We start from the raw sequence: 19707 nt of genomic DNA, 5'->3' as shown, positions 1-19707 counted from the left end.
TTCAGCAAAGGAGCAAAAGCCCAACCCAGGAACCACACAGGGGCACAGTTAGGCGTGGAACAGAAGTCCTTGCACACACACACACTAGAAATTTAAATGGAAATCTCAATACCGAGACCCATATAACTTTCTAGGTTTCCTCAGGTTATGGAGCCTTGATGCCTAGCTTGCCAGCTAAACTTTAGGCATCAAGCCCCTGAACTCGAACCGGACTCTCTGGAGGGTTTGCCAACCGGAATATCCAACATCCTGTTTAAAATTTCTAGCGCATGAGAGGGCTCCCTATGTTCCACACGGACAAGCCACGGGCTGGTCTACTTCTCCTCTCCTCTCTCCCCTCCGCCACATCGATCTCCCCTTCTCCCACGCTCATCATTCTTCCACACGGACCACATCCACATGCAGCCCCGGAATTTCTGGATCGCCTGAATAGGCTGTCCTTGGAGGGGGGAGGCCACCAGAAGGAAGGGGGATGGGGGAAAGACAGCAGTGAAAAGTGAAGAGTGAAAGGGCGCAAAAAAAAGGTTAAAGATAAAAAAAAAACCTGATTCTCACCCCCTTTTCCCTGTTACACCTCATTTTTTATTTTTATTTTCCTCTTAACTTTCTTTCCAAGACTTGAAAGTGAGACTCGGACATTGCCTGCCATTATTATTATTAATTCAAGATCTCACTTCTCAAACTCTCTGACAATTGACGACCCTGCAAAACTTGATAACTGACACTGACTGACACAAACACGGACATTGACACTGACAACCAACAGGGGCCAAGGAATAATGATGCATACGCAGCAGCCTGCCCCGTCCTGCCCTTTCCTGCCCTGTCCTTGCTCGGACCATGGACAGCTGCAAGGAACCAGGTCAAAGGAGGGACACTGAGACCGAGGCGGGGAGAAGAAGGGAAGGGTGATTAGTCGCCCCAGGGGCAGGGCCCGGCCTCCTTGGCAGGAAGTGGCTGCATTTGTGATCCATGTTGGAAATATGGCGATGTTTGTGCTAATTCTGATCACCAGACCATGGGCAAAAGGAAGGAAAAGGAAAAGAGAAAAGAGAAAAGAGAATGGCCAGAAGAGAACGAAAACAACAGAATGGGAGAGGATATTCGAAGAAGAAAAAGAAAGGGGGTTTTCAATTTGCAAGAGGATGCTGAGCCCAGTCGCCCTTGGGTTTCACGAAGATCCCACCTCTCTCTGCTCAGAACTTTGAACATTGCTCTCTTACGTACTCCGTAGCGAATACAGAAATGCACCTCCCTGACATGCCACAGGAGCGGGAGCCGGGGGGCGTCAATTGATCATCCATACTTGCACCTACGATGGCATTATTAGCATCATCACCAAACAAGGTATCAGCACGTCATGGATGACGCTTGATTCAAGGCATGTGTACCTTACATGACTTGGTTGACATAGCTGCCACAATGTTGAAGATGTGCGAGATCAGGGTGCTGTTTCTGTCGGGCTGCTTGTCATGGATCTATCTGTCTATCTATCTATCTATCTCTTTACCCTAGGTACAGTATAGTACATACTTGACACTCTCACATCATTGACATCTTGGCGATATCGACTGCCATGAAAATAAAAAGTTGAATTTTACAATTAAGACAATATGGCTACTAGTATTCGCGATTGGGCTAATAAAATAATTCTAATACTGGTAACAATCCTATCGAGCATGGATAGAAGAAAAACAGTGTAAGCCCAATCACAGTTTCTTCTTCACAATCAACAAAGTACCCGTCTGGATTCCCTCCACAACCTCTTTCCCCTTCTCCACACCAGCCTCGTGTAACAGCCGCTCGATATCCCTTCGAAACACCCTCACTATGTCCCGCTCGGTCCCCACCGCATCCGGATGCGCCGTCCGCCACCGCGTCACTGGGGCTCGCAGTCCCCATCATCTTCTCCAGCGTATCCATATCGACCGTCACAGGCTTTCACCAAGACTTGCCATCGGCATCGTAATCGCCATCGCTGCCATCCCACACCTTGTGGAGGACGCTGGCCTCGTCGAACTCCGTAACGGGCCCCGCAGGCGTCGTCGACAGGCTCCAGGGTAACTCCAGGTCGGCGTAGTGTTTGTTGACGCTCAGGTTCCCCGGCGCCATGTACGGCATCAGATGCTCTTCCTCGAACGCATCGATGACTGTCTGGATGGCAGCGCTGTTGGGCACGCTGGCGCTGACGCGGATGCGCGCGCGCGGAGCTGCCGCCAGGGTTCAGCACCTGCGCAGCCCGCGGCCAGAAGCGACTCATGTCGAACCAATGCGCGGCCGCCGCGGCTGTCAGGAGGTCGACGCTGTTGTCCGCGATGAGCGGAGGGGAGAGCTGGGAGCCGAGGTCTTCGGCGGTGGAGACTTGGAAATTTATGGGTTCGGGCACCGCGGATGATGATGATGATGATGATGATGATGATAATGATGATGATGATGATGATGATGATGGTGATGATGGTGATGATGTGCTGCCGCCGAGAGAACGGGCGGTGCTGATCATCCCTTCTGATTGATCGAGGCCGATGGCATGGGCAAAGTACGGTGCCAGTGCACGCACCGCCGTTCCGGGACCACAGCCGACGTCAACGATCGTGTCGAGCTGCCCGCCAGTGGAGGTGTGATGGTCGATGATGAATTGGAGGAACTCCGGTTCATATCCAAGGCGATTCTGGGCATAAGAGAGGCCTTGTCCATGTGTGTAGGCCCGGAATGTACTCTCCGCCTGGAATTCAGTGCTATTGGACTCTGCGTTGACCATGGTAGCTAGGCATCCACACGGAGCTTTTTACCCTAGTTGTGGGAAAGTATTGCAAGATGGTGTAACTAGTGGCTGTAGCGGTGTCTTCTGCCGTTCAGGGGACACGAAACTTGATGTGATGCCAATAATGGTAGCAAGTTGCAGGTTGGTTCTGAGCAGATACGAAGTATGTATTTATTGCCTAATCGCTCAGCGGGCACAAGTCGTTATACAGCCAATGATCCCTTTTTGCCCCTCAGTTATGATGAGAATAGCTCTTACAACTCTTAAGTAACGGACTCCCCACCCAACATCCAAACTGACCACGATGAGGATGGAGTATTTGTAATGATATCTCCACAACGCACTAGGCTTTTTGGGATTAAATGATATAAATGTGTAAATCCAGGCGGGATAAATCATATGTTTAACTTCATAACTCACCCAGAAGAGACGAATTTGAATTGCGGGCAGCAGGCAGCAGTTGGCTGTCAAATTAGGCACCAAGGGCCCATAATCCATGCTGGGAGGATTGGATTTACTCTCTGGTATTGAGATTTCCGTTTAAATTTCTAGTGTGTGCAAGGACTGATGTTCCGCACTTCCGAATAATGCCTGGTAATTCCACTGATCGTCTAAGGGGGATAGGAGATCAGTGCCCGTGACTAGCGATAATTTTAATACGAGATATCCTATTGCGAACGAAAAAAGAATCTGCCTTTGATAAAGATTGATCATCCCACTTTTTTTGGTGGTGGATATGGTAGATCATTTTTAATCCCCGGATCCGGGATCCTGGTTGATAGAGCAGCACTTCCACCGCCTGCTTACATGTATGTATAGCACATACAAGCCATAGATTCACGGGCCAGAGACGAGCCTTCTTTCTGCCTCATGGGAATCTCTGCGTCTCACTGGACAAGGCATGAATATATTCCATTCCCTTCAATGTTCTGGAAGCAAATGGCTTCGGGTGTCGATTGTGAAAGAGTTCCGAGACACCATCCTTCAGCTGGTGATAGGGGTTCCCGGGCGAGTCATAGTAAGCTCGCATTTTGTGTATGTAATTCTTTATTCCATATGTATTGAGTGCCACAGATAGTGGCTTTCAAAGCTGAAATTGAAAACAAAAACTTGAATTAAAAACAGTGACCCTGAGGAGTCTATTTGCATATCGTGAAAAATGTGGTCATCGTTTTCCTCCCTCAACCACAAAAGCTGGCAAGATCGCATGTGGAGCACAGATAAGCAAAATCCTGACAGAAAGCAAGAGTGGAAAGCGAAGAAAGATGCCGAATAGCCTTTAACCAAGGACATGGGACACCTGCCAGAAAATGAAGAAGAAGAAGAAGCAGAATATCGAGCATGCATCATCGTCAAACAGTGCAATGCAAAACACCAGTAGGAAAACAAACAAAAAAGTGCAACTACCAAGAGCACGGAAATGAAGCCACCCTCGGAAATTTTTGAACAGATATTGCATGTGCGTGTATGCTGGAAAGCAAAGAAAGACTCAAAAGGAGAAGATGGAATGGAAACTGGATGACATGTGTTGAAAATTGAAATTTCATCGCCGGAATGTGAAAGATTTACCCTCAATTTCATTCTTCGATTTTCGCATCCCTTGAGGCGCATCCATCGCTTTGGCATACGGGTTGAATTGTCGTTTTGGTTTTTGGTTGCCGCGAAAAGACCCGTTAGTGTTGTTCCAAATCTCCGCGGTATTTGCATGAAGGACGGACTCAGCGTTGCTGTAGTCAAAGGGTGTGAAGTTGGGAGATTCCTCGGTATCACTATTGTTACCTCGTTGCCGAGGAGTAGATACCCCTTTCTGCTTCTTCTGCTTTTTCTCCTGATGCTTCTGTGCTTTGGTTTCCATAGTACTTGAAACCGACGTTGGACTGGACACTGACACAGAGTCGTCCATTTGTAGGAATTTATTGCGCGGTTCCGTGGTCATTGCTATTGTTCTTGCTATTGGTTCAGGTGTGTCGTCGGTTGCTTCCCTTTCCATTGCTGGGCTGATTTTCCTTTTCCCCGGAGCCCCGAATTGTTTAATTGTGAAAATTTCGTTTGTGGTAGTAGCAGTAGGTCTGGGAATATTCGGCTGTGCTAAAGCGGGTGTCTCTTTAACCAGGTTTTCTGATATTTTCGGCGGTATAGAGGGCAGGGGAAGGGACAGCAGGAATGCCTCCGCTGTGGCTGCCAAAGAGTGCGAAACAGGAATGGGAGGTTGTTGTGGCTGTTTAAGGGTGGCGCCCCAAAATTGGGATATGTCTGCTCTAGCGACTAAAACTGATCGGTGGTCTGGTTCACTCTTAGGCGACAATTTGGGTGTACTCGGGTTGGATTCATCTGTCCTTTGTTTCAGTGGGAAAAGCACATCTCGGAGCTCTGGCCCGGTTGCTCCAATAATCTTTGCTTTCTTGATAACTTGAACTAGTTCGGAAGCTCGGGCTCTGACCAGAGGAGACACAGGGGAGACGGTTCTCAGTAACGAAACGGGGTCTAAAGGCATCGCATGGGCAATTTTGAATAACGATTGTTTGGAAAGAACATATTGGACCCCTTCATCCTCAAACCGCGCAATTTTATCTCGCCACTGGTGGACGGCCCTGAAGACGGCAAACTGCTCTCGACTGAAGAGAGTGGAATTACGAACAAGCATATCACGCCAGCCGATTCTCCCTTCGCCTGTCTCGGCATTATAAACGGGACGCTCATATCGTTGTAAAGCTTCCTGTTTAGACCTTTCAAGGACATAATCTATCAAGTTGTTTGAAGGAGTGGAATGTTCTATAAGGTCATTCCGGATATGGTCATAGATATACAGAAGATAGTGGGTATCGGATCGTGCGTAATCAAACATGCCGGGGAGAAGTGGGCGTAGTCTCCAGTCGGCGATCTGATACTTTTTCTCCGCTTGGAAGTTCACGAATTTTTCCAGAAGGAATTTCAAACTTTTCTTTGGGTAATTCAGGGCCACCGCAGCATGGTATGTGTCAAAGAGACCGACGATGTAAAGACCCAAGTCACGTTGGAGCCATATCACATCCATAGTTGAACCGTGGAGTACTTTCAAGATCTTCGGGTCTGAAAATACCTCATTCAGGACCTGAAGCTCCTCCCGCCATGGCTTCAATGTGTCGACAATCCAATCCTTATCGCGTGTGCTAAGTTGCATGAGACATACAAGACCATGGTATGAATGAGCATCATGATGTTCTAAATCAATAGCTATTTCCGTCACTTCTTTGAGCTCTGCAAGCATTGAGTGGATGCCTTCCAGAGTGTCCACAAAAGTGGCGGTGGTGGTCTCAAAAGGTGCGAATTTACCAGGAACGGAGATAGTATATACCGATGAAGGATAGGTGGAGTTGCGTATTTCGGTTTCGTATGGATGCTTGTAGCTAGGATAAACATGACCTGTAAGTAAACTCGTCTCTAGTGTGAGCAAGGGAAAACTTGAAGTGCACTCACGAGGTGATGGTCCCATTAGGGCTAGTTTCACTCGCGCTGGTCGACAATGGAGTTATCGCATGGGGTTTAGTACGAAGCAGTGGTCTGAAAGGGGTACCATCGTCTTTGTTATTTGGACGAGAATTGAACAAAAGCTGAGGCTTGGGAATCTTGGATGGGCCGAAGTCGTATACGCTGGGGAAATTGGCACTTGCGGTCTTTTTGCCAAGTACGACGTCGCGTTCTGCTTGAGAAGGACTGAGCCTTTTTATGATACCCGTAAATTCGTCCAGACAGGCATCTGCCTTTTCCAACAGCTCATCAATGACATCCACAATCGCTCTCCAGTTTTCTTCCACTCCATCCTCGTTGTGTAGTTCGGGGATCTGCAAGTCAGATCCCGACGTCGCAACCTTCAAAATGGAATTGGATAAATTGAGGAGGCGCACGCTTTCTTCGTCGATGGATGCTGATACATTATTATCAAACGAACGGAGGAAATTCAGGTCTTCGGAGGATATCTGCGTCGCGGATCTGATCGTCTTGACAAGGGCAGTTTTTGCCTCCTCCTCGAACGAAGCAAAGTCCGCCGCGATTTCCATGAACGCGATTACTGCAACCAGAGCATTATTTGAATCGAAAAACAGAAACGAAATCAAAGCAATCAAATGAGAGGACAAACGCGCCGAGGGTTGTAATGATACCAAGGGAATAATCAAGCGGAAAAGTAAATGTTGGATGCTTCTAAAAAAGCTTGCCGTGAAACAAATTGCTTGGTGGAAGAAAGATAATCCGCAGACTGCTTCCAACTTGCTATTAGTGACAATTCATGATATATTCCCCCTGTACTCACCTCTGTTGATCTCAAAAACACAAAGTAACTCTCTCGAACTTTTGCTATATTTTCCTGGTCTCAAATGTCAGCCTCTCTAGCTCCAGAATGCAACAATATAAAAGAGTATGTGCGGGAGTCGATTCAAATTGCCTTCGCAGTCAACCCATGACAAACCAGATTGCTAACGATCCAACCCAAGGAAATACGAAACGTGCTTTCTCAAATGGTACAGCGAAAGTATGAAGCCCCAGCCGACGGTTATCAGACTTTAGCGCCACCAATATCTAACGTAAACCTAGAGTATCTGCGCGGTAATACCGCAGACAAAGACTGTGCCAAGGTCTTCGAAGAATACCAGAAATGTCTGTCGGTATGTCAAACGCCTCTCCCACCCAGCGCCATTTCCTCCTTGGACCATGCCACTGACCAACTCTAGAAAACCCTGAAGGAACGAGGGCTTGATGGCATGGTGAAAGAAGCCCGCAATGGTAGTAAAGAAAGCGACGATGAGTTTCTGAAGAAGGCTTGTATGCAGCAAAGCTACTGAACTCTCGAGTTTGCACAGAATATTGATTCTTGTGATAGAGTCTGTATCATCTATTCTCTCAATGTGCCCAGCGGTTGGCACGCTGATACCACAGGCGACAAAAGCAAGTCATGGACAATAGCCATAAAACCTGATACAAAATCCCGGCAGTTAAAGGACACCGAAGATCGATGCAATGCCAAAAGCGCTCGAGACATGGGATATAGAAAACATAGACAACGACATAGGAGGAAAGGAAGTCATCCTTCAAGAGAGCTAAAAGACGAACCACCGGTACTCCAGAAGAAAACGCGCTTGAGCGCCGTTGGGAAGCAAATAACTTCTTACCTCGATATCTTAATACCACAAGCGACACATGGAATATTCGTCCAAGATGTGCAATGCCTGTTGCAAAATTTCCTTTGCAGCGGGGTTTTCTTCCTCCAGCCCGTAGTGCCGGTAATCGTCGATGATGTCCGATATTCGTCTTTTATCTGTTGGAACGCGTCTGCCTGGTTTTAAGCCTTTGTTATATCTTGATTCCAAGTCTTTGGGCGTGGCGGGGGGAAACCTTTTGTTGAATTCGGTTTCGATCTCCCGCCAAGTTAGGTTCGTGCCGAGCCGGAGGGTTGCGACGAAGATATCCTCTTCAACTGTCCACTTTCCATGCATCTTATTTCCTTGGTGGATTGTATCAGCTAGCGAGGACAAGAGATAGTTGTGAAACTGAAACTGTTATATGTGAGAACGTGGTATGAGAAGAGGTCGTCCTTGTGTGTATGAGTGTATGTACGTGTCAACATGTTTATGTTTGTATTCAAAGAATGCCATTCTCACTGGTTTTCACCTCTGGCGCATGGGAAACAACGACAATATCGCCCTGGTGAATCTTTGCCTTGTGTTCCTTTAACCCATTTGCTGTCTCAGCCTATGTGAAGTGTTGTTTAATAATGGGATAATTGCTTCTACATGTACCTTCTTAGAGCCTTTCATAGATACCATTTTTCTTTGTCGTTTCCCCCTCCCTGACAATGCGAACATTCCTTCGCTCCCCTACTCACCAGCCCCAGCACTCTGAACGTGTAGCATGTCGCTGATGATGACTGGTAGCTCTCCAACCCTTATCGTTAGTAACCAGCGGCAAATTGCAGCTTGCCTACCACATATATCAAATTCAATGACAACATCAACCATGACGCGCTCGGAGAGCAGGGGAAGAGAGAGACGCAGATAACGCTCAACCCAAGCCAACGAGGAGGATTCATATGCTTATCCCGAGGCTCGTTTTGAAGCCAGGAAATCGATTGGTTATCCATCAAACCTATACACAGCAACTAGCAGCAACCCTACTAGTACAGCCATCCGTGGCCTCTCACAGTTGCGTATTGTAGGTTGTTATACGAATATTGCGACAGTAGGAGATCATTCAACCAAGTGTAATTGATATTGTGATATCAAGTGATGCGTTTCAGAGTTCAATGGGCTGCGAAAGACTTCAAACGATTTACTAGTACACATTGATACTATTTCAAACTCATTTTTGCTACATCTTCGAATTGTAATGATTTTATCGAAATAGCCATATTCTAACTGGATACAAACTACCTCCCTTCCATTTACTATTTATTTATTTCTTTTGGGACGGTGCATCAGCGTTTACAGAGCCGCTTCCACTCCCATTATATGTCTTAAGATACTTTACTCTCCTGTTTCCACATTAGCTTAACTGATGTCCTTCCGTCCCTGATACATAGATCATCCATTTTGAACTAGGGAGAACACGTCTGTATGTGAACTACAGGCATGTAGTTTAAAGAAAAACTCTATAATTCTACACCTAAAAATTATTTACTAGTTAATAAGTTAAGTATTAAATAATAATCTAGAACGTTTTAGATAGGACAGACTCCAACCTTAGACATCTTTCCGGCTATAACGAAGGGAGGCATCGAAGGAGGTGGACGAGGAATGGTGACCACCCTAGTTCTTTTCCCATCACCACAATCAAAATCATGACCGATGCCTTCTCCTGTCAAACGGGAATCCATTCGGAATCTTCGGCATGGGCGCCATAACATTGGCCGTCCGGGTTTTCTTCTCCGTCAACCGTGACCAAACTTCTCCTATCCCGACGCGCTGTGCAGGGAGCATGCTATACTGCAAGCTGTACATGTTTCGGCGGTGGATTGGAGGGACAAAGCGACCAGTCACCAGGCAGAGGATGACACTGGGTGAGAGGTAGTGCTTACGGAGGCGGTGGCCGAGCTGGAAATATTGGTCGAACATTTGGCGAAGAGAGAGGGGTATGGACTGTTTCAAAAAGGTAGTTAGACGCAAGGGAAGCAAATTATGGGAGAGATACAAACCTGGAGATGGATATACGAGGTGGAGGTAGAGGGCATTTCATCGGTCTTCGACGCAGAGTTTGGCAAAAGAGCTTCTCGGAGTGAGAAATGAATACCGCCTACCCGAAGAAAGTTTAGCAAAAGGTTGGGAGTACGGATCAAGGGACTGGAGCGTCTCACCTGGTAAACGGCCTGGGTCTTTCACGCGCAGCATCACCGCGATGAGAGCGAAATGGTTCATATATGCAAGGCAAGTATCCAGCGTTTGCCTTGAGGGATATTATAATCATACGGGCAGAAGCCAAAGGTAGGATAAAATACATTGATTGTTGGTAGGGAGGAAAAAGAGAAGAGTGAACTAAATCGTCCCCAAGAGCAGTTGGTCGAGGTCGTAGTCCGCATGAGTCTATCCGGTTAACATGAACATTTCGCTTTTTTGCCGCGGAAAATGTGGGAAGAGGGATATTATGATAGTAAGCTGCCAATTAAAAATCCGGGCGGACGCGATGTAGAACGAATAGATATGAACTGTTAGTATCGACAACAGGTCAGAGAACATGGCCATGGACATGCTTGCACCAGCAAAGCCGGAGCATCCAATCATGTAGATTACATGCCGGAGAAAAGGGCGAAGGCTTGCGAGAGCACCTGGGAAGGGTTAGCAGCATACAAGGGAAAAAAATAAATATTTTATAGTCACTGTTGCAACTTACTAGCCCAATGTTCTATAACCCATAAAAACAAATCACCCATGAAAACAGCAAGTTCATTATTTAGCTTCAAACCTGCAGGCCAGCCCATGAGCCACGATATTGTCCGTTGCAAACCCTCGACCGTCCACCACGTGAGAATCGAGTTGATTTGTGACGCTACCCAGTCGGCGTTATCCATGATGTATGATCCGAGAGCAATCCCAATGATCACATCATTAGCCACTAACCAAAGGCTGTTGTAGAATCTTATGTAATCCGGGTGGCTGTTCGTTACACTTTCCCAGTCGTCCTTCCGTTTGCGCAATGTCAGATATTGGATCGGCCAGTAACAAAATTGTTGCAGCCGTATATCAATCTGCTGAGCTGTAGCTGATATATCTTTCAGTGCAGCCGCGTCTGGGCGAGCACGCCACTCGAGCACACCCAGGACAACCTCCGCCACGACTCGATGGCTGATGAGTACAGCAATAAACCCTTGCGTAATGACCGGGTAAATCCACACTAGAAATATGTATGACAAAGCCATGTATAAAAAGTCCCATGCGGTGCTGGCAGATTCAACCACACGCTCACTGACACTTAGACTGCGTTTGGGTCGCGCTCCAACCAAGCCCACGTTTTTAGCAAGAAGTTTCTCCACTTCGAAAGAACAGTTAACCTGGTTGATAATTGCCGGGAGGATCTGTTCCTTTGGTGAAGGAATATGCCTAACCACAGTATGCAATTTCAGCTTCTCGACAAGTTTTCTGGTTTGCGCTTTTGCCTTAACCTCTGCTTGTTCAAATCGTCCAATACTTCCCCGGTGTTCTCCAAATTAGATGGTTTGTCTTCTAGAATTAAAGAGATAGGTCGTAAGGACATATACTGCATGCGCATCGGATGGGGCCTGTTGAATGTGATGATCTGGATGGAAAGTTTGGTCTCAGGAGGGCAAAAGATCCGGGGCACTTTAGAAGAGGGGTTCCAAGTAATATAAAGATGTGAAGGACTAAATGCCGTTGGTAATTCAGTAGGATTCGTTGAGCCTAAAACATGCATTGCATGTTTCCCGCAAAGGGCCATTATCCGAGAAATGGGATGGGGGCTACTGCGGAACAGGATGCCAGTTCGCAGGGCATTGTCGACATTCCGTGACTAAGGGGAAAACAACTGGTCAGAAACTTGACGCGCATAAAGGAATGACCAGGACGTACTTCAACATGCTCAAATACTGTGAGCACAAAAAGATCAAATTCCGAGTTCCTCCAACCCACGATCACGCCGGGCGATGTGGACTTGGGAATGTCATTTGGCCAAAACACTCGCAGCAAACCATCACTCAGCATCTTATCATTCTCCAGTCCTTAGAACGAACCACGGCGCCGCAGCTGTTCCCGCGCCGATATTCCGTGGCTTACCGCACGCGGATGCTACGGAATTTGTGAGTAGATCGGGCTCTCGTCAATGGAGGGAATGCGCCTAGGGGATTTACCGAGTTGATCTCTCGTGCCACAATGAGATTGATTGGGATAATGAAAAGGAAATAGAAGATGGAAAGGACAGCAAAGCCCTTGGCCGTGCGTGTCTAGAATAAACCGTTTTTCTTTTATGAGCATCTCTATGAATTGATCGAGGAGGATGGAGGCGCACAACTACACCGTGATCCCAGGCAAATATGGCCAGCTCGTACAGCCGGGTAACTAGATCCCACCGCGCGGTGATGTAGCCTGCTACAAATATGCCAAGCGCGAGGACTGAGAAAGGGTGCATTAATTAAAATCTACCGTTCGTGCATGCTTGGGATGAATGTTAAAGAGATGAGGCAATGGACGATAAATAGCCTTTGGTTGGGTCGGTCGCGGGTAATTGCTTTCGGAAACTCGTGAACTCTGAGCAAGATATAGCGGGAACTTGGAAAGACTCAATATTGCAAATTAATTTAAGGGTATACAGGGAAGCGTTGGAGCAGAGAAGATCTTTTGGTTTGTCCGCCAGAGTAAGCACAAAGCTTGAAAGACTTACATATCACGTGACGATACGGTTTGAAAGGGGGGCAAAAGCAGAATATGCTAGAAATTGAATATCAACGACGAAATGCGAGGAAATTATTGTAATTTCATTCTATTTGATTACAGCAACGCGATGCCTCCATAACCCCAATATATGTTGTAGCAAAATTACCCCGATCCTCAAACGCCAGACCCACCCCAAAAGCACCCCAGCCCAAAGAACTAAGACAATCGCAGCGCACGAATTATAGCGCTTTTATACCCTTAAATACCTTATTGTTCCGTAGCTTGTCATCTGCTTGTACCAAATCCTGCATTATCTTCTTCTTTTCCTCCACTGTAAGGTTTTCTTTGCCCGCTGCTTCTATTTCGGCTTTCCATTTTAATAGCATTGCCTTTAACAAAGCGCTCCCTTCCGCGACTTCTTCTGTGGAGTACCCATCTAACGTGGCTGATTGTGGTTGAGCATCGATGGTGCTCGAAGTAAAATCTTCTAACTCCTCTGCTTTTTGGCGTGCCATGTTTACAACCTTCTCAGGGAAGCGCACAAGCTCAGCCACATGGATACCAAAGGACTGATCACAAACACCTGGCTCTACCCTGTACAAAAGGGTAACCTCTCGTTTCTTCTTGTCTGTACTGCTGTTCTGTTTTCCCTCTGTCCCATCATTGATAAAGGCTACAACATGGAGGTTCTTCACAGAATTGGGGTATCGGTCTTGCAGAGCCGTCAGTTCATGGAAATGGGTGGCGAATAATGCAAAGCATCTGATTTCCGTGACAATATGTTCGGATATTGCCCAGGCGAGACCAAAACCGTCATAAGTGCTCGTCCCGCGACCCAGCTCATCAATGATGATCAAGGACTCTGAGGTCGCTGATTTCAATATGTTGGCGGTTTCAAGCATTTCTGCCATGAAGGTTGAGACTCCCTTAAGCTGAGAATCGCTGGCGCCCACGCGAGCAAGGATAGAATCGAAAATGGTAAGTTCAGCTTCAGAACATGGCACAAAACAACCAGTTTGCGCCATGAGGGCAATTACACCTATTTGTCGGATGTATGTGGACTTGCCACCCATATTGGGCCCGGTAATGATGAGGAACGACGATTCGTTGCGTAACAGGGAGACATCGTTCGTAATAAAGGAGATGTCGTCTTGCATTTCCATACATGGATGACGAGCCTCTTTCAAAACTGTATTGCCTGTTCCTCGAGGATGGATTTTGGGTCTTACGTATGCCGTAGGTGCATGAACTGAAACATGAGCGAAACTGACAATCACATCTAGATGCGCTAGAACGCTGGCTAGCTGTTCCAGCAATGGACAGTAGGACGCCGCAACATTTACTACTTCCTGGACTAGACCTGTCTGGGTTCGATTATAGTTTGAAGATAGTTGATCATGTTCTCGCCTGAGAGAGAGCATGGTGGATGTCGTGAAATATACCCCGTTCTTCTGTGTCGAGCACTCTTGATATTCTCGCTTATTTCGAATGCAACTCGCCTCCTGAAAATATAAATTAACATACTGAATTCATCAGAGCTGAGAGCACACGTTAACTTACATTTCGTGTCAGCCTGAAGCACCAGCCATGAACACGGTGATTTTCAAGGAACAGCTTTTTATCCGTATCTTGATTCAGGTCCCTCCCCACTATCTTATGCTCTGTGTCCATATCGTGCTTCAGCCGGTCGAGTTTCTTTTTGATGATCCGGAGACTATCATCGAATTCAGGCTTGATAATGAATTCGTGATTATCCAGCGCATCCAAATCCACTGTAGTCTCAACCATCTCCGCAAGTTTGCTAAAGTTATCTGAAATATTGCGTAATTTGGTGGTATACTCCGTCTCCAGAGGACCTTGATATTGCTCATCCATGACATTTTCAAGCGTGTTGATGAACCCCGGTAATCTGATCACAACTTGATACACCCTGACCACATCCTCGAGGTTCGCCATGTCTCGCTGGAATCGTTTCGCGAGTCGATAAAGATCCGGGATGGATCGTAGATGATCTTCTTGCATAGTTTGCCTAAGCTCCGTATCAACTACAAAAGCTTCCACTAGCTGCTGTCGTTTTTCGATATCCTCATGGTTCATCAGGGGCTGCTTCAACCATTGGGCTAATAATCGACTCCCCACTGGAGTTTTGCAGTGGTTCAACAACCCGTACAGACTCATATTTTTTGCGCCATCTCGTGGACCAGGCATTAAATTTAATGCTCGGAGAGCAGCTGCATCCAACTTCATATACTGCGATAAGTCGTGCTGGTATAGTCGATATTGGCCGAAATTTGTTGCATCAGACATGGCGCCTAGGTACTTGATCAAAGCTGCTGCTGCGCCCATCGCTAATTTCAAGTCTGTTTGAGGTAATATCCCAGCAACTCTTTCATCTCTCAACAACCTCGAAAGATCCTGTTCGATATCTTTTGTCCCAAAATCCGCCATAGGACGCTGCGAAATTGCGATCCCGCAATTATCTAAAATCGATCGCAACTTCCCCAGCTCAACATCTTTCTTTTGCGATTCCATCATAATCAAACACTCTTTGACACCCAATTGAATAACTAGGGACTCGAAGTTGGAATAGAGGTCGTTATCGACGAACTCACCAACGCCAAGTTCTCGTACGCTTGCATCAGCAAAACACACACCAACCTGTCTTGCCTCAGATGCTTTAGCAGATATTTTGACTGCTAGGATAATGGGCGCGGAATCCATAGCCGGGCCGCTTGCTCCCAATTCTTCCTCAACGTCTTGCAGGTTACCGGGGCTCGCTTGCTTTGCTAGTTTCCAGTTAGTCTTTCCGCCACCCTGCGACACCCATATCTCCACTCTCATGTTTAATCGAAAAAGAGATTCACGTAGAAAGTTCCGAAAAACGGTCGTGGTCATGGTTACAGAAGGTAAGCCACTTGAATCACTGCGCCCGAGGGATTTGAGGACAGACGTGGTTTTGTAGACTGTCCGAGCGATGTACTCAGCATCGGGGCCATGAGCAGTGAAAAAATCGCCGCGATCGAAGATGCGGATTGTAGAGGAGTCGTCTTTGGCTGGAAGCGATCGAAAGAATCGTATGAACCCCCCCTCGTCATCCACCTAATAGATATCGCAGCGTTAGATTGCAGTTTGCCAGGGTCCATTAAAGATAATCAAGATATGAGATGAGAATTGAGGGAATTATATTACCTTCAGTTCCTGTCGTGAAGCCATTATAGCATCAATATACAGATATTCGTTGCTGCCTATGGATAGATTGAGGTCAATATACAAGGGTTATTGCATTGTGAGCAGAGACCGTCTCTCTTGGAAATATTGTTGCACGTAGTTAACATGTGGGTACACGTTCATATCTTGACGCGCGCAACTTAATCGATCCGCGACTGCCCATCACATGACCACGCGATTACTGAAGAAGATTTTGTTGCAGCTTTGGATTGGTTCATCCCCTCTGCTACCAGCATGGCGCTGGTGGTGATGAAGCTCTTTTGCCCCAGTGGCCTCACAGGCTATGAGGCCCGTTGTTAGCGCGAAAAATTCCGCACCAAAGGTGTGCCAACATGCTACAGGTTCGAATCAGAGATTATCCATATAAATAGTCATTCTTACAGTGTATGTGGCATTCTCGCGTTGAGCGCGTTTTTGATCATCATATCGAATACATAGATAGAATCAATATAATATTAATGTCTTGTATAGGCACCTTCTACCTCTATAACTGCCTGACAGTGAGCCAGGCATCTCTGCAATAAGCTCCTGTAGCTGCTCCCTTGTTATTAAGTCCCAGGCATTTCTAACCATCTCTTGTGAATTATAAGAAAGATTCTCCTCATCCCCATGTTTCTCCTGTATCCACTGTTTCGCAAGATTCCATACAGCTTCCAGGAGAATATGATGATCAATCTATGGAGGTGATTATACTGAATATTATAGTCATATTATAACCAACCTTATTGATTGTTCCTCAATCCTCTTCTCAGAATAGACAGGGTTCCTTTGTAATGCCATTAAAATATTCTCAGAACATCCACCCTCTTTTTCTCTGAATCTTATTCATTAAACAGATAGAATTCAGTGTTTCTTCTGCCTTGTGAGTCACCCAGGTTCTTGGATAGCAGCCAGATTTAATTCAGGTCTCATCAGTTCAAAGAATGACCACTGCGACGAGTTAGCGCCAGTCACGTAACCATATGCGCCTATGAAAGTTCTCCTTGCAGTTCCATCCCCACAATCGCGTAACCAGCGTTCTTCCACACCGCGCTCTACCAGAGCACGATCTCTGATATTCTTCCATTCCAATCCTTCTTCAATAAGAACCCCCTTGTACGACCTTTCTGATTCCTTTTCCTTTCTTTCCTTAGTCGATTCGTAATCTGTAATTAGGATAGTGCTTAGTCCGTTAAGTTGGCAGTACGCCTGTTGCAGATAGCATAGGCCGTACGAACCGTGCAAGCGGTACAAACGGGGCGATCCGCAACCAAGGTAGTGCCTGGTTAGCCGGTCGTACGCCCGTTACAACCACTGCTCAAAAATCCAATATTGATGATCCAATGCCCACTGAAGTCAAACAGCTTGAACTCATATGAATAGAGGAGGCTTGTGTAGAGCTATTCTATGAGAATAATCTCTTCTCTGTAATCCTCACCTCAGGGCATTTCTCATTGATCTCAAGATGAAGAACAACAAGCAGCATATCTTTTAGAAGTGGCTACTTCGAGTTCACAGATGTATTGAACTCCTTAATATAGTATTTCAAGATGATTGAATATTCTCTCATAGAATCATCTAGGACTGAAGAAGAAGAATATCTCAATGTTGATCATGAGTTAATTGCTTTGTAGAAGGTGTAATAGGAGCTTCTGGGGATGCAGAAGCTTCAAGAGCAGTAAGTAAATCCATATTGACAATAGAATGAGTATAGACATCCCATCCATCATATGGGGATATTTGAGGACGCGCCCCGGGCCCCCCCGGCGCCCCCCCCCCTTCCTCCCCGCCAGAATATGGTCAGCAGGGAACTAAAATATCAGGGTGGCACTAATGGAATTAAAGGGAGTATATCAGCGTATTAATGTAGTCCTTTGTGGGTTGGACAATGATAAGTCACTCTGGGTTTTCGGACAAGGAACGGTTAAGGGTCTAGTTCCGGCGATTTTTTAACCGATACATGAGAGCCTCGGCTTCGTAGGACTAGCGTCCCTCATATACAGCCGCTCATGTGTCCAACAGATTTGTTAGTTTGACACTTAACAAAAATTAAACTTCTGCCAAAGACTGCCGGTCAGCAACTTTGATCTACTCAGTCTGTCCATGAATATTACTAGTATCGTTTCACCATGCAATGGGAGCGCTTAACTCTCTTCAATTGCATCCAGTTTACTGCGTAGAGAGTACAAATTGCTGAGACCTTATATATTCCCATACTCAGAAGGGAGCACAGAGCGTCCAGCACAGCGTTCTGTCTAGATAACGTAGATGCGAAGAATAACATTCTAGGGCTTTTTTGATTGACGGGTTGAGGTCGAGAGGCCAAAAGCGGAATCAATTACGGAATTCGTATAGTTTTCGTCGGCAGACAAGAGGGTTTCAAACCTTGTCTAGCCCTTCAATGAATGAGACGGAGTTCCGTAACCCTCCAGTCCTCCTTTTCAAGAACAGGGCTGCCCCTTCATCCTCTCTGATAAAACGCAAGAAAAATGCATGCGAAGTCGATCCTCCATTCGGAGTAAACACACTACACAACAACTTCCTAACCTCGCAATGCCTATCGAACCATCATCCGAAGAAGGGCAAACTGCCGGAATCGCCAGCTCCAGCTCTAGTTCGCTGGTGACAACCACAGTGCTGATTATCGGGGCTGGTAAGTGTTAAATCAATGCCAAACATTTCAATGGTCCAAAGATATGGGCGGTACTGATGAAGTAATCCAATAGGGCCTACGGGATTAGCATTGGCCCAAGGTCTGAAGCAGGTAAGTCTCTTTGTCAATCATACCATATCATTCATATTGATTCCCCTTTGTTCGACTCTTTTGATGGCTGTCACATTTTTCCATTCAGCTGCTTGAGTTTTTGATTAATCCTAACCCCAGCGTGCGAAAACACTTCCGAAATAGGCCAATATATCCTGCATTGTGGTCGAGAGGGATGGGCGTCTCGATGCGAGATCGCGGGATTGGAACATGGGCATGCACTGGGGAGAGACAGCATTGAAGTCTCTCGTCACCGGTGAAATATGGAGTCGTCTCCAATCTGTCCAAGTTGACCCTAACCAACCGACAGCTGAAAGTGATGATCTGAAGTTTGTTAATGGCGAGTCTGGAGAACTCATCACTGCCATTCATGCCCAGAAATTCTATCGACTTCGGCGCAGTAAGCTGCGGGCCTTTCTCGCTGAAAAGCTCGATATTCGATATAACAAGTCCTTCGAAAATATTGCCTTCTCCTCGGGTGATAGCCTGGCAGTTGTGCATTTCAATGACGGCTCTTCGATCGCTGCAAAGCTAGTTGTCGGGGCTGACGGTTCTAGGTCAAGCGTGCGACAGCTCTTGCTTGGGACCGATCAGGCTGCCATTCGACGTCTTCCATATTGTGCAACATTTATTCACTCCAAATTCACCCGCGAACAGGCACTGTTCTTGCGCTCATTCCACCCGCTTTACATAGCCGCCATCCATCCTGGTGGCTTGTTCTCGTTCCTTGGAATGCAAGACGCTGCTGATCCAGAGAGACCTGAGACATGGACGTTCTTCTTCTACATATCATGGTACTCCAGCCTGGATGAGCAAGACAAAACGGCAAACTGGACGGATGCCCAGCGCAGCGAACAAGTCAAAGAATTTTCTCGGACGTTCACGGACCCATTCAAGAGCGCATTTGAGTGGGCCAGTGCTGATTGCAAGGTGTGGTATTTCGGCCTGCATGATTTCGACCCGGGAGCGGAGGGACATCGCTGGGGCAACCTTGGTGGCCGCGTCACCCTTGCTGGCGATTCCGCTCACACAATGACTTACCAACGTGGGCAAGGTCTAAACCACTCCTTAACTGATGCGGCTGAATTATGCGAGGCGATCAGACTTCACTTCCAAAAAGTCCACGC

At 46.7% G+C, this 19707-nt stretch overlaps 8 protein-coding genes across 8 annotated transcripts in view; 2 read left to right on the top strand and 6 right to left on the bottom strand.

Annotated features, from left to right (window-relative positions):
• Positions 1-599: 599 nt before the first annotated feature.
• Positions 600-1412, bottom strand: HCAG_05463 (predicted protein; the record flags this gene model as incomplete). The annotated part of the gene is made up of 4 exons (XM_001539946.1): positions 600-642; positions 791-877; positions 1228-1312; positions 1397-1412. The coding sequence occupies 4 exons, from the start codon at positions 1410-1412 to the stop codon at positions 600-602; spliced, it is 231 nt and encodes a 76-aa protein (XP_001539996.1).
• A 529-nt stretch (positions 1413-1941) lies between these two features.
• HCAG_05462 (predicted protein) lies at positions 1942-2758 on the bottom strand (the record flags this gene model as incomplete). Its single annotated transcript, XM_001539945.1, has 2 exons — positions 1942-2210; positions 2257-2758. The coding sequence occupies 2 exons, from the start codon at positions 2756-2758 to the stop codon at positions 1942-1944; spliced, it is 771 nt and encodes a 256-aa protein (XP_001539995.1).
• A 1546-nt stretch (positions 2759-4304) lies between these two features.
• HCAG_05461 (exosome component 3'-5' exonuclease) lies at positions 4305-6798 on the bottom strand (the record flags this gene model as incomplete). The annotated part of the gene is made up of 2 exons (XM_001539944.1): positions 4305-6147; positions 6218-6798. The coding sequence occupies 2 exons, from the start codon at positions 6796-6798 to the stop codon at positions 4305-4307; spliced, it is 2424 nt and encodes an 807-aa protein (XP_001539994.1).
• A 315-nt stretch (positions 6799-7113) lies between these two features.
• Positions 7114-7578, top strand: HCAG_05460 (predicted protein; the record flags this gene model as incomplete). The annotated part of the gene is made up of 4 exons (XM_001539943.1): positions 7114-7154; positions 7231-7268; positions 7331-7401; positions 7468-7578. The coding sequence occupies 4 exons, from the start codon at positions 7114-7116 to the stop codon at positions 7576-7578; spliced, it is 261 nt and encodes an 86-aa protein (XP_001539993.1).
• A 336-nt stretch (positions 7579-7914) lies between these two features.
• HCAG_05459 (predicted protein) lies at positions 7915-9140 on the bottom strand (the record flags this gene model as incomplete). The annotated part of the gene is made up of 4 exons (XM_001539942.1): positions 7915-8229; positions 8405-8485; positions 8619-8650; positions 9092-9140. The coding sequence occupies 4 exons, from the start codon at positions 9138-9140 to the stop codon at positions 7915-7917; spliced, it is 477 nt and encodes a 158-aa protein (XP_001539992.1).
• A 427-nt stretch (positions 9141-9567) lies between these two features.
• HCAG_05458 (conserved hypothetical protein) lies at positions 9568-12364 on the bottom strand (the record flags this gene model as incomplete). The annotated part of the gene is made up of 7 exons (XM_001539941.1): positions 9568-9867; positions 9924-10021; positions 10482-10550; positions 10616-11409; positions 11481-11603; positions 12013-12179; positions 12245-12364. 7 exons carry the CDS (start codon positions 12362-12364, stop codon positions 9568-9570), a joined length of 1671 nt encoding a protein of 556 aa, XP_001539991.1.
• Positions 12365-12848: 484 nt separating this feature from the next.
• Positions 12849-16410, bottom strand: HCAG_05457 (DNA mismatch repair protein msh-2; the record flags this gene model as incomplete). Its single annotated transcript, XM_001539940.1, has 5 exons — positions 12849-14111; positions 14170-15708; positions 15799-15854; positions 16020-16118; positions 16320-16410. The coding sequence occupies 5 exons, from the start codon at positions 16408-16410 to the stop codon at positions 12849-12851; spliced, it is 3048 nt and encodes a 1015-aa protein (XP_001539990.1).
• Positions 16411-18369: 1959 nt separating this feature from the next.
• Positions 18370-19707, top strand: part of HCAG_05456 (conserved hypothetical protein) — a gene marked incomplete at both ends in the record, with an annotated part of 2667 nt that continues 1329 nt past the window's right edge. Inside the window, 3 exons of the mRNA XM_001539939.1 lie at positions 18370-18469; positions 18543-18580; positions 18725-19625. Coding sequence (XP_001539989.1) covers positions 18370-18469; positions 18543-18580; positions 18725-19625 — 1039 coding nt within the window. The remainder of the gene's footprint in view (positions 18470-18542; positions 18581-18724; positions 19626-19707) is intronic.

The sequence above is a fragment of the Histoplasma capsulatum genome, genomic scaffold (genome assembly GCF_000149585.1).
Source record: "Histoplasma capsulatum NAm1 scaffold_5 genomic scaffold, whole genome shotgun sequence".
NCBI classification, from domain to species: Eukaryota; Fungi; Ascomycota; class Eurotiomycetes; order Onygenales; family Ajellomycetaceae; genus Histoplasma; species Histoplasma mississippiense.
This window is presented reverse-complemented; position numbering and strand designations above follow the sequence as displayed.